Consider the following 12,353-nt stretch of genomic DNA (forward strand, 5'->3'; position numbering starts at 1 on the left):
CAAGATGCCCCCTTTACGGTAGGACAGTCGGTCAGGGCAAGTGGACCTCGACGACCCGGCCCGTCGGGCTGAGGGATCCTTCCTGCCCTTTTAACCGTGGCGTCTTCGCCACATTAATTTTAATGCGTTCTGTCAGCCCCTCAGATGAAAAATGGCAGTTGTGCCTCAGATTGACAGCAAGGACTCCCGTGAAGGTCGCCAGGAAACGGCGCCACGCGGTGGAAACCGCTGCCGTTCCCACCCGGCGCACTGGAGTTTATTCGCCGTGTGATCTGATATTCTGAAAAATTAATTGACTTGCTCTCTTAAGTTGTCACATTTCAAGCTGACAACTGTAATTCAGCCTTCAGGTTATTAGTGCCACATGACGGCCTCGTAAAGGTGTGGCGGCTTCCTTGGCTAAACTGAGAAATTAATTTCAAAGAAAGCCTTACTTGGTGGTGACACAGGGCTCTGCTTGCCCCCGGTATGCTTTAATGCTGCCATCATTTGGATGTTTCTCCTAGCGCATCTCGGCCTTCTTCTGGAAAAGACTAATCTGTCATTTTCAGTGATGACATTTTATCTCTTCATTCTGAAGCCAGGCTTTTTGCCAAAGGCTCAATCCCTTTACACGGTCCCCACTAGTCATGGAACGTCTTGAATATCATGGAATTTTTAAAAAGCTGTTCCAGGCTTGGACACTCGGGGGATTTGAGCTTTTTTTTTTTCTCTCTGCACCCATTTAACACGATCCCCCCCCCCCCCCCCCCCCGTTCATTAAAGGTCAAGGAAGTTACGATTTTTGTCAGTGAACATCATTGGGAATTTGATGTTTGACTTGGAGGGGAAACCCCTGCCTTTAATTTTCTCTGAAGTAACAGTGAAGGCTAACGAGTGTTAAACTCGCACTCTTGTGTTTTGGTTTGGTTTTTTTTCTCTTTTCTGCACAGCCTCACCTCCATAAAATCGTGAACAGTTCCATGGAGCTGGCCCAGTCAGCCAAAGAGCCCTACAACTACTTCCTGTTACTCAGGGCTCTTTTCCGCTCCATTGGTGGAGGAAGTCACGACCTGCTGTACCAGGAGTTCCTGCCCCTTCTGCCCAACCTTCTGCAGGGTAACCGAGACAGCCGTGTACTCTTACCCACACTGCCCCTGGCTTATTGTTTGGGGGGGGCGGGGGGTAGTTGTATAGAAGTTCCCCTCTTGAATTTCACAAAGCTTTAGATTGAATGCATTATTATTCAAAAACCTCGTGTGCTCCCCCATGCTGGGTTAAAAACAAGAACTGTCTTCTCCCCCGTCCACACGGCCTCTCCTGACCGGCGCGCTTGGTCCCCTCAGGTCTGAACATGCTACAGAGTGGTCTCCACAAGCAGCACATGAAGGACCTGTTCGTGGAGCTGTGTCTTACTGTGCCTGTCAGGCTGAGCTCTCTGCTGCCGTACTTGCCCATGCTGATGGACCCTCTCGTGTCCGCGCTCAACGGCTCGCAGACGCTGGTCAGCCAGGGTCTGCGCACGCTGGAGCTGTGCGTGGACAACCTGCAGCCAGACTTCCTGTACGACCACATCCAGCCCGTCCGCGCCGAGCTCATGCAGGTGAGAGCGTCTCGCCCTTTGGCCTTTTTTGGAACCGAGGTGCGGTCAGCGCCAGGTCTAGAAGTGACTCGGCCCTTGTCCGCAGGCCCTTTGGCGGACGCTGCGGAACCCTGCCGAGACCATCTCTCACGTGGCGTACCGCGTGCTGGGTAAGTTCGGCGGGAGCAACCGGAAGATGCTGAAGGAGTCGCAGAAGCTGCAGTACGTGGTGACGGAGGTGCAGGGGCCCAGCGTTAAGGCGGAGTTCCCCGACTGCAAAGCCTCCATTCAGCTGCCCATGGAGAAGGTAGGGCTTCTCGTGTGTGTGTGTGTGTGTGTGTGTGTGTGTGTGAGCCATCACACGAGTAAGCGCATATGGGAAAACTGCATTATATACTTTTTATATTCGATTGAGAGAGTGCTACGACAGTACAAGACGCTCCTGCATGCCGATTAGTCCAGTCAGAGCAGACGCATTACTAGGGGCTTGTTTTAGAAATTCTGCTTCATGTCTGACTGGGTGACTAATTGATTAATTGATTAATTAATTAATTACCTTTGGCACTTTTGATCTTCATAGTGAAATTGGTGGTACTATACCCCGTGGCTGCTGTTTTTCGTTTAAGAAACGTTTCGCTTGTCTGCCTTCAGAGTCGCAGAGCCTGCTTCTTATTGGGTGTCGGTTTGGGTTCCGAGGGTATAAGGGCAGGGCCATGGCTCCTCCCCGCGTGAAGAATCTGCTCCGCCCCCCACCCCCATCCCCCACCCCCCACCCCCGCGCCGGGCAGGTGGGATCGTTTGCAGCAGATAATGGCTCTTCCCGCTGCTCGGCAAAACACAACATGGCATTTCTGTAATTGTGTTTGCTCCTCTAAGACGAATGCCTCCCTTGCCTCGGCGCTGCCGCAGTGGAATTGCATTTGCATGCAGGGCTGCAGGCCGGCGGCGGCTCCGTCCTGCCGGGGCCCGGGGCCCCACTCCGTCTGTTTGCATTAAGGAAAGTCTGAGTGGAGTCAAGAACCCCACCCCATAATTCACGCTGCACTCCATAGGAAAGTGCCAGCCCTCCTCTGTGTGTGCGTGTGCGCGCGCGCGCAGGTATCTAAGTGTTTTTGTTTCGCATCCTCCACTCTCTCGGTGGCGTGACCTGAGCTCCCTCACGGAGCCTCCGCAGCGTTCCAGCCAGGGCTGCTCCTCCGCCCCTCCCCGCTGCCCGCTTGATTAATCTCCCCCGTTGTCTGCGTCGCCTCGGAGATTCAGTTTGTATTCATCTCTCGTCTGAGCGCGGCGACTTTTAAATAAAGTTTAGTGTTCAAATGAGGTGAAGGAGCCTCTGGCCCCACACGCTGCGTTTCCCGCCGCTTGTCTGTTGGGTGCTGGGAGGCGCTGACTGCACTCGCTCAATAAAGTCCCACGCTCGTGTGGGGAAGGCACCAGCTCAAGAGCTCAGCAGCGTCAGGCTTTGAGCGGCTGAAAAACTACATGGTTGTTGCAGGCGGGTCACTCAGGACGCGTACGTGTGTACAAGGCCGGGTGACATTTATAATAACGTCTTGACAGAGCGCAACAGATCAGATCCCCCAGGAACTGAGCCGCGGCGACAACCCGCCAGCTTCAGTTCACCTTTTGGTTTACCATCGCAACGAGTAAATCGGCTTCAGGGGAAAATGGTCAGTGTCTGTCTGTCATCATGCTGACGCGGTGCCGCGTCCTCTGGCACGAGCTGTAGGACCGCTCGGCTCGCTTCTCCAGGGCGTATTGGACTATTGTGATGAGGCCTGAAGTGCCTCCACAGTCCACATTTCACTGCCTGACTGTAGGCGTGGCACCTGAGCGGGAGGCACGCGCCATCTTGTGATTGGCTCTCAGGTTGGGTTTCCTTCCTCGTGTTCTCATCCAGTTTTCTGCGCTGCCATTGGCCTGACCCGAGGGAGTTTGTTTTTGAGGAATGCAGCCCAGGGATGGTTTGTGGTTCTCGCCGTGCTCTTATGCCCCTCATCGTTGCCGTCATGTCGTCGATATCCGCAGGCTATAGAGACAGCACTGGACTGCCTGAAGAGTGCCAACACCGAGCCGTACTACAGGAGACAGGCCTGGGAGGTCATCAAGTGCTTCCTGGTGGCCATGACCAGCCTGGAGGACAACAAACATGCCCTGTACCAGCTCCTCGCCCACCCCAAGTAAGATCCTCGACACGCTGCTCTCTCGCCCTCTACAGCTGGAGCAGATCTTAACATAGCTCCTAGCATCTTTAACGTTGCTAGTCCTTACAGAGCAGTCCTCAGGGACGTGATCTCCTGCGGAGTTCCGGTCGTGAGTCTCAACACCCCGACCTAGGCTGCGTTGTGAGGAAGTGCTGATGAGCCAAATTCGAGTTAAGGTGAACCTCTGAAAATTAGAGTTTAAGAAGAGCTTGGTTTAGACTGGGCTTGGGCTCAGGTTAGGATTTTGGAGAGCTCTTTGAGGTGCTCCTTTCTCCAACCAGCTCCCACCAACCCTTCTAACCCCCCCCCCCCCCCCCCCCCCCCCCCCAACACACAAACTTTCATAGGCCCACGTGCCGCCGGCCCGCTGCTGTCTGCCTCGTTGCGTTGGCTAATTACTCAGTGGCTCATCCCTGGGCTGTGCGTGGACGGACGGGGAGGGTCACATTACCCCGGCATTGATCTCCACGCTGGGGCTAATTGACTTTCCTCTCTGTCTGTTTACCCCCCAAAAAAGCCCCGCCGCCCGCCATCCCCTGCCGAGATAATGAAGTGTGTCAGTTATTAAGGGGCAGGGCGGGGGCCGCTGTCAGATGCCTTGATTCATGACGTCCTTCTCTCGCTCCTCGCGCCGCGCTGGGCGCCATGAAAGGCATCTTTTCTGAAGGCAGAATGCTCTCGTAATATCGCAAATGCCAGCCGCGCATAATGGAGGCCCCTTCGACTCGTGGCGGTGCACGTTTGAATTGATCTGCCAACCGCTCCCCTTCCTAGCCAGGGCCTTTTAAATAAAGATAATGAAACGGAGCAATCCATCACCGCCGGCGTCTGGCATTACGAGATGCGAGCGCTTTCCGGCGCGGTGTCCCCATCGGCCGGGATAAACGGCGGAACGCCGGCCCAAATGCGGGGCCAGTGCGGTGCGAAGCCTCCCACGGGGCTCCGCCATCGGGACCCAGGCAGCTTTGCGCACGCGTGGGGTCGAACGAAACGGGCGGCTTTCGGGACGCTTGCGGCAGAACGTTCCAGAAGGCCTGACTGCCTGTCGCTTCAGGTGCCTTTTTCTTGCAGCTTCACAGAGAAGTGGATCCCCAACGTGATCATCTCGCACCGGTACAAGGCGCAGGACACGCCGGCTCGCAAGACGTTCGAGCAGGCCCTGACGGGGGCCTTCATGTCGGCGGTGATCAAAGATCTGCGGCCCAGTGCGCTGCCCTTCGTGGCCAGCCTGATCCGCCACTACACCATGGTGGCGGTCGCCCAGCAGTGCGGTAAGACTTCTGCGGCGCTCGCCGAGCACGACACGACGCGGCTCTGGGGTCAGACGTCCTCATCCGGGGCGCTTTCTCCTCACAGGTCCCTTCCTGCTGCCCTGCTACCAGCTTGGAAGCCAGCCGAGCACGGCCATGTTCCACAGCGAGGAGAACGGCTCCAAGGGCATGGACCCACTGGTCCTGATCGACGCCATCGCCATCTGCATGGCGTACGAGGAGAAGGAGCTGTGCAAGATCGGCGAAGTGGCGCTGGCCGTCATATTTGACGTCGCCAGCATCATCCTGGGCTCTAAAGAGAGGGTGAGGTGGCATGCTGGCTTTCAGCATGGGGTGTGTGGAGACTCTTTTGCAGTGTTGGTGCGTATTAATGTGTGTGTGTGTGTGCGCGTGTGCCAGGCGTGCCAGCTTCCTCTGTTCTCCTACATCGTGGAGCGGCTGTGCGCGTGCTGCTACGAGCAGGCCTGGTATGCCAAGCTGGGCGGCGTGGTGTCCATCAAGTTCCTGATGGAGCGCCTGCCTCTCATCTGGGTGCTGCAGAACCAGCTCACTTTCCTCAAGGCTCTGCTCTTCGTAATGATGGACCTGACGGGCGAGGTACGGGGACACCGCCTCACCTCCTTCCCACCTCCATCCGCTCATCTTAACCACCCCCCGTCCCCGCAGGTCTCCAACGGCGCGGTCGCCATGGCGAAGACCACGCTGGAGCAGCTGCTGGTGAGGTGCGCCACGCCGTTGAAGGAGGAGGAGAAGCTGGAGGAGGTGCTGAGTGCCCAGGACAAGTCCTTTCACATGGTGACCCATGACCTGGTGCGCGAGGTCACCTCGCCCAACTCTACCGTGCGCAAGCAGGCCATGCACTCGCTGCAGGTGCTGGCACAGGTCACCGGCAAGAGCGTCACTGTCATCATGGAGCCGCACAAAGAGGTGCTTGCGCACGCTTGTCCCTCGGGGCCTGGACAGTCCAGGGGGCAGCATTATCTGCCCTTCTAGCCGGGTGTTCCATGTCCTTGTCTGCTTGGTTCCAGGTGCTACAGGACATGGTCCCGCCCAAGAAGCACCTGTTGCGCCACCAACCCGCCAATGCTCAGATCGGCCTGATGGAGGGCAACACCTTCTGCACCACCCTGCAGCCGCGCCTGTTCACCATGGACCTCAGCGTGGTCGAGCACAAGGTCTTCTACACGGAGGTGAGGTGTCTGTGGCCACGCGTCACCTGGTCCCGGAGCTCCACACGGCACCCGCCGCGGGGTTCTGGGAGATGTGGGGCGGGGTGAAGGCGTCGAAATATCGGGGTTTGATTCTGGCTTTAGTTCTGGGTTTGACGGGCTCCCTGCATGCTTTCCTGCTCACTGTGTGTGTGTGTGTGTGTGTGCGTGTGTAGCTGCTGAACCTGTGCGAGGCAGAGGACGCCGCCCTGATGAAGTTGCCCTGCTACAAGAGCCTGCCCTCCCTGGTGCCATTGCGCATCGCTGCTCTCAGTGAGTTGGGCTTCTCATCCACTCAAATGACCACCACCAACACCCCCCCCCCCCACTAGACCTGGGCGACTGCCGGCAGGTTTCCGTGAACGTGTGTCTTGCGTGTGCGCAGATGCCCTGGCGGCGTGTAACTACCTGCCTCAGTCCAGGGAGAAGATCATCGCGGCACTCTTCAAGGCCCTCAACTCCACCAACAGCGAACTGCAGGAGGCCGGCGAGGCCTGCATGAGGAAGGTGAGCGCTCACCTGACGCTTGCGCTCGCTCGCTCGCGCTCTGTCTACCCCCTCTCTCTTTTTGTTTTTTCACTCCCTCGCTTGCTTCCCCTGCCCTGCTATTGCTAATGAGTTCTGCCAGGAACAATCAATTCAGGATGGAGTGAGGCAGGCGAGGAGAAAATGAATGCGGCTGCATGGCCGTTCACATGCCCTTTCTCCTGTTAATGGAGATGCAGTGGCCGCCCAGGTCTTCTGCACCCTGCTGTTGACGGGATGAGGCGCGTGCGCGCACGCACGCTTTTCCTTTGCGACCTTCTCATCAGTCCCACTTCTCCTCTTCTCGGATCTCATGAACTTGAGCGTGGGCAAAGACGTGTGTTATTGTAGTAGGATGTGCAGTGTTGCGTTGTATCATATTCACCTGAATTCTGTAAATCTTTGTCTTTTATTGTTCAGGCCAGAACAACAAAATTACAAAGGCCTGAAAGATCTCTGTTGAAAAGTCACCTTCTACAAATGTGAAAGAATTTTGGCTACAGTGATATATTCAGGTTCTAGGCTGTGCGGTCCAGGCTATGACTGCTAGTCGTGTGTGTGTGTGTGTGTGTGTGTGTGTGTGCGAGCGAGAGACAGAAGTAAACACGTGTCATGCCTGTCCTCAGTTCTTGGAGGGCGCCACCATCGAGGTGGATCAGATCCACACTCACATGCGTCCTCTGCTCATGATGTTGGGAGATTACCGCAGCCTCACGCTGAACGTGGTCAACCGCCTCACCTCCGTCACGCGCCTCTTCCCCAACTCCTTCAACGACAAGTTCTGCGACCAGATGATGGTGAGTCCTGGATGCTCCGAAGGGCGTGTCGTCGTTTCCTGCCTGTGCTGCTGTTCGCCGTAACAAATCTCTCGTCCGTCTTTCCTTCTTTCTTTTCCTCCTCTCAGCAACACCTGAGGAAGTGGATGGAGGTGGTGGTGCTCACCCACAAAGGAGGCCAGCGCAGCGACGGCAGCGTAAGTCCGAGCTCGTGGGCCTCGGGCAGGCCGGGGTCCGCGTGCTCTTCGGAGTTCGGGCCGTGTCCTCGGAAGTTCCTGACGCTTTAGCTCGACGCTCCGAGGAGCCTGCGCGTGAGCCGAGAGTGCTGGCACCGGGCTGAGGTGTCTGATCCGAGAAAGGTGCCCCGCCCCCCCCCCCCCGCTCCAGAGCACCTCGCTGAGACAGGAGGTGCGAGTGGCCGTATTACAATCGATGATTAATTAGGCGCCAGCCTCCCCAGGGTGGGCTTGGTAACGAGGCTCCGAGCGGCGGGCCCTCGTTATCTGGCGGGCAGATGACCTTGTAGGAGGAAAGAAGAAAAGCTGAGGTGGTGGGCTGCTGTTTGACACTCCTCACAAATAGCTGCCATTGTTTCCAGCTTTGTCTTGGCGTCCAGCTTCCCCGGAATGTATTTTAATTACATGCAAATTGGGCCCCTGTACCCGCTTGACGCATCTACAGCAGGGACAGGACAAAGAGGCGGGGTCAGCCTGCGGCAGGGGGCGGGGCTTATAGGAGCTTACATGAGGTAGCAGAGAGGAAGAGAGCACCTGAGGGTGGAAGGGAAGCGGGGGGGGGGGGTTCCCCCTCTTGTTTAGTGATTAGTGAGGAGGATGAACAACTGTAACAAATTGGACTCGAAAGCGGATGAATCCGTTCTTCACCCTCCGCATCTCTTTAGGGTAAAATGTCAGGGTTCAGTACTCGGTTCTTGCGTTTTATTCTCGAACACATTCAGACACTCCCGCTCGCTCTCCGTGTGTGTCGTGACGTCATTCACTCACGCTTCGACGCTCTCATTCATCACCGCATCCCAGTCACCTCGCCCCCAGTCCAATAATGTTGTGCACTGCTCTCCTGTTGCTTTGCTGATTGTGTTCGTTGTCTCCTGTTCCGGAGCAGCCTGCCATGGAGGGTGTGGAGGTGAGATGGTGTTGGGAGGCCCTGACTGGCCCCATGCTCGCTCGCTCGCTCGCTCTCGCTCTCTCTCTCTCTCTCTCTGTGTGCGTGTGTGCGTGTGCGCGTGCGCGCGTGTGTGCGTGTGTGCGTGCGCGCGTGTGTGCGTGCGCGCGTGTGTGCGTGTGCGCGTGCGCGCGTGTGTGCGTGTGCGCGTGCGCGCGTGTGTGCGTGCCGGTCAAGTGCTCTGTAACTGTGTCCGTGGTGTTGTGTTTGACTCGAGTCCTCAGATGGGGACTCTCGGCCTACCATGGTGCCCTCTGGATTCAGTGTTTGTTGAGTGAAATTTGTCTGTTTTTACTTGTCGAATTGGGAGATGTATATACATTTTTACTTTTTGAATTTTTCATTTCTGTAAAGTTAGATTATTCCAGAGCCTGTGAGGTTTCGCTGTGCCCTCCCTTTGGTGTGTGAGGAATTATCGCAGTTTTCCTCACTGTTCTGTGTATACCAATGGCAACTGTAAGTGTCCAGTACTTGGGTTGCCGGTCACTGCCGAAGTGACATCTCTCTTTCCTCCTCCTTTTGTAGGAGATGAAGATCTGCTCTGCTATCATCAATCTCTTCCACCTGATCCCGGCTGCGCCGCAGACTCTAGTCAAGCCTCTGCTCGAGGTGGTAATGAAGACTGAGAGAGCCATGCTTATCGAGGTACAACTTCATTTTTCTTCATGATGTGCAGTCCTTATGGATACTTGACCCATTTTTAAAAAATAAACCATTAATCCACGCGGTATATTAACACCATATTGGATGTGGCGGTTGTGTGTGTGAATTGTCCATGTGCTCAACAGGCGGGTAGCCCTTTCCGAGAACCTCTTATCAAGTTTCTCACGCGGCATCCGTCACAGACGGTTGAGCTCTTCATGATGGAGGCCACCCTCAACGACCCTCAGTGGAGCCGCATGTTCATGGTGAAGGCTCCAGCCAACACAGTTTCCATCGCTCATTTATGTCTGGCCGTTTATTGCGGGAAGCCTGCGTTGTCCAGGTCTTGGCCTTATGCCCTGGCTAAGAGAACTGCCAGCTGATGTAGATAAACAATCTCTGCGTTACAGAGTTTCTTGAAACACAAAGACGCCAAGCCCCTCCGAGACGTTCTGGCCTCGAACCCGAGCCGCTTCGTCCCCCTGCTGGTTCCCGCGGGTACCGCGGCCACCGTGCGGCCCGGCTCGCCCTCCACCAGCACGGCGCGCCTGGACCTGCAGTTCCAGGCCATTAAGGTGGGCCAGAGTCTCTTGTCCCGCCCTTCTGAAGAGTGACGGCCCAGTGAGCCAATCTGGTGTGACTCCTCCTCTCTTTGTCGCTCTCTCTCTCAGATCATAAGCATCATCGTGAAGAACGACGAAGTTTGGCTGGCCGGCCAGCACTCGTTGGTCAATCAGCTCCGCCGCGTGTGGGTCAGCGAGACCTTCCAGGAACGCCACCGCAAAGACAACATGGCTGCCAGCAACTGGAAGGAGCCCAAGCTGCTGGCCTACTGCATGCTCAGCTACTGCAAGTACGTGCCGGTGTCTGTCCCGCCCTCGCACCATCCGTTCACCATCCGAACGCTGCTCGGCCGTGGCGGTTTTCGTTTGGAGCTCAGCGAGGCGCTGCCGTGCGTCTCTCTCTCTCTCTCTCTCTCTCTCTCTCCCAGGCGGAACTACTCGGAGATCGAGCTCCTCTTCCAGCTGCTGCGCGCCTTCACTGGCCGCTTCCTCTGTAACATGACCTTCCTGAAGGAGTACATGGAGGAGGAGATCCCCAAGAACTACACCATCGCCCACAAGAGGGCGCTGTTCTTCCGCTTCGTGGAGTTCAACGACCCGCACTTCAACGACGAGCTGAAAGCCAAGGTGAGGCACGTTCCCGCTCCAACACAGTAGGCTCGGGGAAAAAAGCCAGTCTATGGTCTGAACACTTGGCTACAGGGAGATGCCGAGGCGATCCTTTCCCTTCGGCTGGTCGCCAGTTATCGGGGACGTTTTCGTGACGTGGGCTGCTGGTTCTGAGCTCCGTGGGTGGCGTTCTAATCAGCAGCGCCGTGCTCGGACGTGATCACACTTTCCTCGCTAATCTGCCGTGCGACCCACGCTTTCATGGGCGAGGGCGGACAGGAGGCAGCCAATCGAGTGCGTGGATGAATAGTTATCAGCAGGTTTGGTGAGTGTTCTTGTCCGTCATAGAGCGTCATCCCGGTGTCTCCTGTTTGATTAGTATTCCTCTCACTTTTCCAACAAACACCACAGTTTGAAGCCAGCTAGCACCTCTACCCCAGTCCAGACAGCGAATGTCTCCCTCTTGTGGAGAGTGTCGAGCCCGCTAACCATGCGTGAGGTGAAGGAGTGAGGCAGTTAAAACCAGGACAGCTTGACGCTGAAACTTGCTCACCGCATTTCTCAGGCTCTGCGTAACCAATCCGTACCATGCCTGCTCTGTCGTAATGGAGTCTGTGCGGCTCCGTCAATCATGATGATGGCGCCGGGCTCGTTAGGGCGGAGGGATAATGAAGGCGCATCCGCAACCCGGCGGCCTATCCCGGTACCGCCACCCTATGCGCAACGCTGTTTATTTCTCCACGGGGCACGCACGCGGATCGGGCCGGCCCCCTCCGGAGAGACGGCCGGTGCTGAGCTCGTCGGCGGGGCCGGATGCGTCACGTCTCTCTGCTCCAGTGAACGCCACCACTGCTCTGCATTTTGCTGCGTAGTTCGAGAACTTTGCCCTGAGACGCCCCCTGTGGGCTCGGTCGATCGCGCCCCGTCTATCGGCATTCGACCTAAGTTGTAACTGGTGGCTTTGGATTGGCTGTTCTTTGGCAGGTGCTGCAGCACATCCTTCACCCGGCGTTCCTGCACAGCTTTGAGAAGGGCGAGGGCGAGCAGCTCCTGGGACCCCCCAACCCCGAGGGAGACAACCCTGAAAGCATCACCAGCGTCTTCATCACCAAGGTAACCAGGCGGGCTTCTCTCCCCCCTCGCTCCCTGTCTGTCCGGGGGGGGGGGGGGAGCGTCACGGCCTCCTTAAAGGTTGCCTCGAGTTGTTTCCGCCTCACGTCGATCGTCCTTTGTTCTCCTCGGCCTCTGCCTATGCTGCCGTGTTGCGCGGCCCCTACCCGAAATTCCCCTGAAGGCCCCGGGTTTCTGTTCCCCCGGTCCCGCTAAGGTGCCGTTGTTCCCCCTCCGGCCGCAGGTCCTGGACCCGGAGAAGCAAGCCGACCTGCTGGACTCGCTGAGGATCAGCCTGCTGCAATTCTCCACGCTGCTGGTGGAGCATGCGCCCCACCACATCCACGACAACAACAAGAGCCGCAACAGCAAGCTGCGGCGCCTGATGACCTTCGCCTGGCCCTGCCTGCTGCCCAAGGCCTGCGTGGACCCGGCCTGCAAGTACAGCGGCCACCTGCTCCTGGCCCACATCATCGCCAAGTTCGCCATTCACAAGAAGATCGTGCTGCAGGTTCGAGCCCTTCGAGGTCATGCGTCTCCTGGGCGCTGTACTCCCAGATAGTTGTCGTCACAGATCCAGTGCTAGCTCTGCACACTCAAAAACAAAAAAATGTTTGTATATGGTTAACAGCCATGAAGTAAGCATGTGTGTGTGTGTGTGTGTGTGTGTGTGTGTGTGTGTGTGTGTGTGTGTGTGTGTGT

General features: G+C 56.8%; 1 protein-coding gene across 1 annotated transcript in view; it reads left to right on the forward strand.

The window, feature by feature from the left end:
* trrap (transformation/transcription domain-associated protein) overlaps positions 1 to 12,353 on the forward strand; it is a 58,451-nt gene that overhangs the window by 7,455 nt on the left and 38,643 nt on the right. Inside the window, 20 exon segments of the mRNA XM_035533224.1 lie at positions 933 to 1,098; positions 1,326 to 1,582; positions 1,668 to 1,868; positions 3,590 to 3,741; positions 4,837 to 5,036; positions 5,122 to 5,339; positions 5,436 to 5,633; positions 5,703 to 5,963; positions 6,065 to 6,226; positions 6,421 to 6,517; positions 6,630 to 6,751; positions 7,396 to 7,566; positions 7,674 to 7,742; positions 9,253 to 9,372; positions 9,516 to 9,635; positions 9,780 to 9,944; positions 10,041 to 10,222; positions 10,361 to 10,559; positions 11,526 to 11,654; positions 11,896 to 12,162. Of these exon segments, the coding sequence (XP_035389117.1) occupies positions 933 to 1,098; positions 1,326 to 1,582; positions 1,668 to 1,868; positions 3,590 to 3,741; positions 4,837 to 5,036; positions 5,122 to 5,339; positions 5,436 to 5,633; positions 5,703 to 5,963; positions 6,065 to 6,226; positions 6,421 to 6,517; positions 6,630 to 6,751; positions 7,396 to 7,566; positions 7,674 to 7,742; positions 9,253 to 9,372; positions 9,516 to 9,635; positions 9,780 to 9,944; positions 10,041 to 10,222; positions 10,361 to 10,559; positions 11,526 to 11,654; positions 11,896 to 12,162 (3,456 nt within the window).

Source organism: Electrophorus electricus, chromosome 14 (assembly GCF_013358815.1).
Source record: "Electrophorus electricus isolate fEleEle1 chromosome 14, fEleEle1.pri, whole genome shotgun sequence".
Taxonomy (NCBI): domain Eukaryota; kingdom Metazoa; phylum Chordata; class Actinopteri; order Gymnotiformes; family Gymnotidae; genus Electrophorus; species Electrophorus electricus.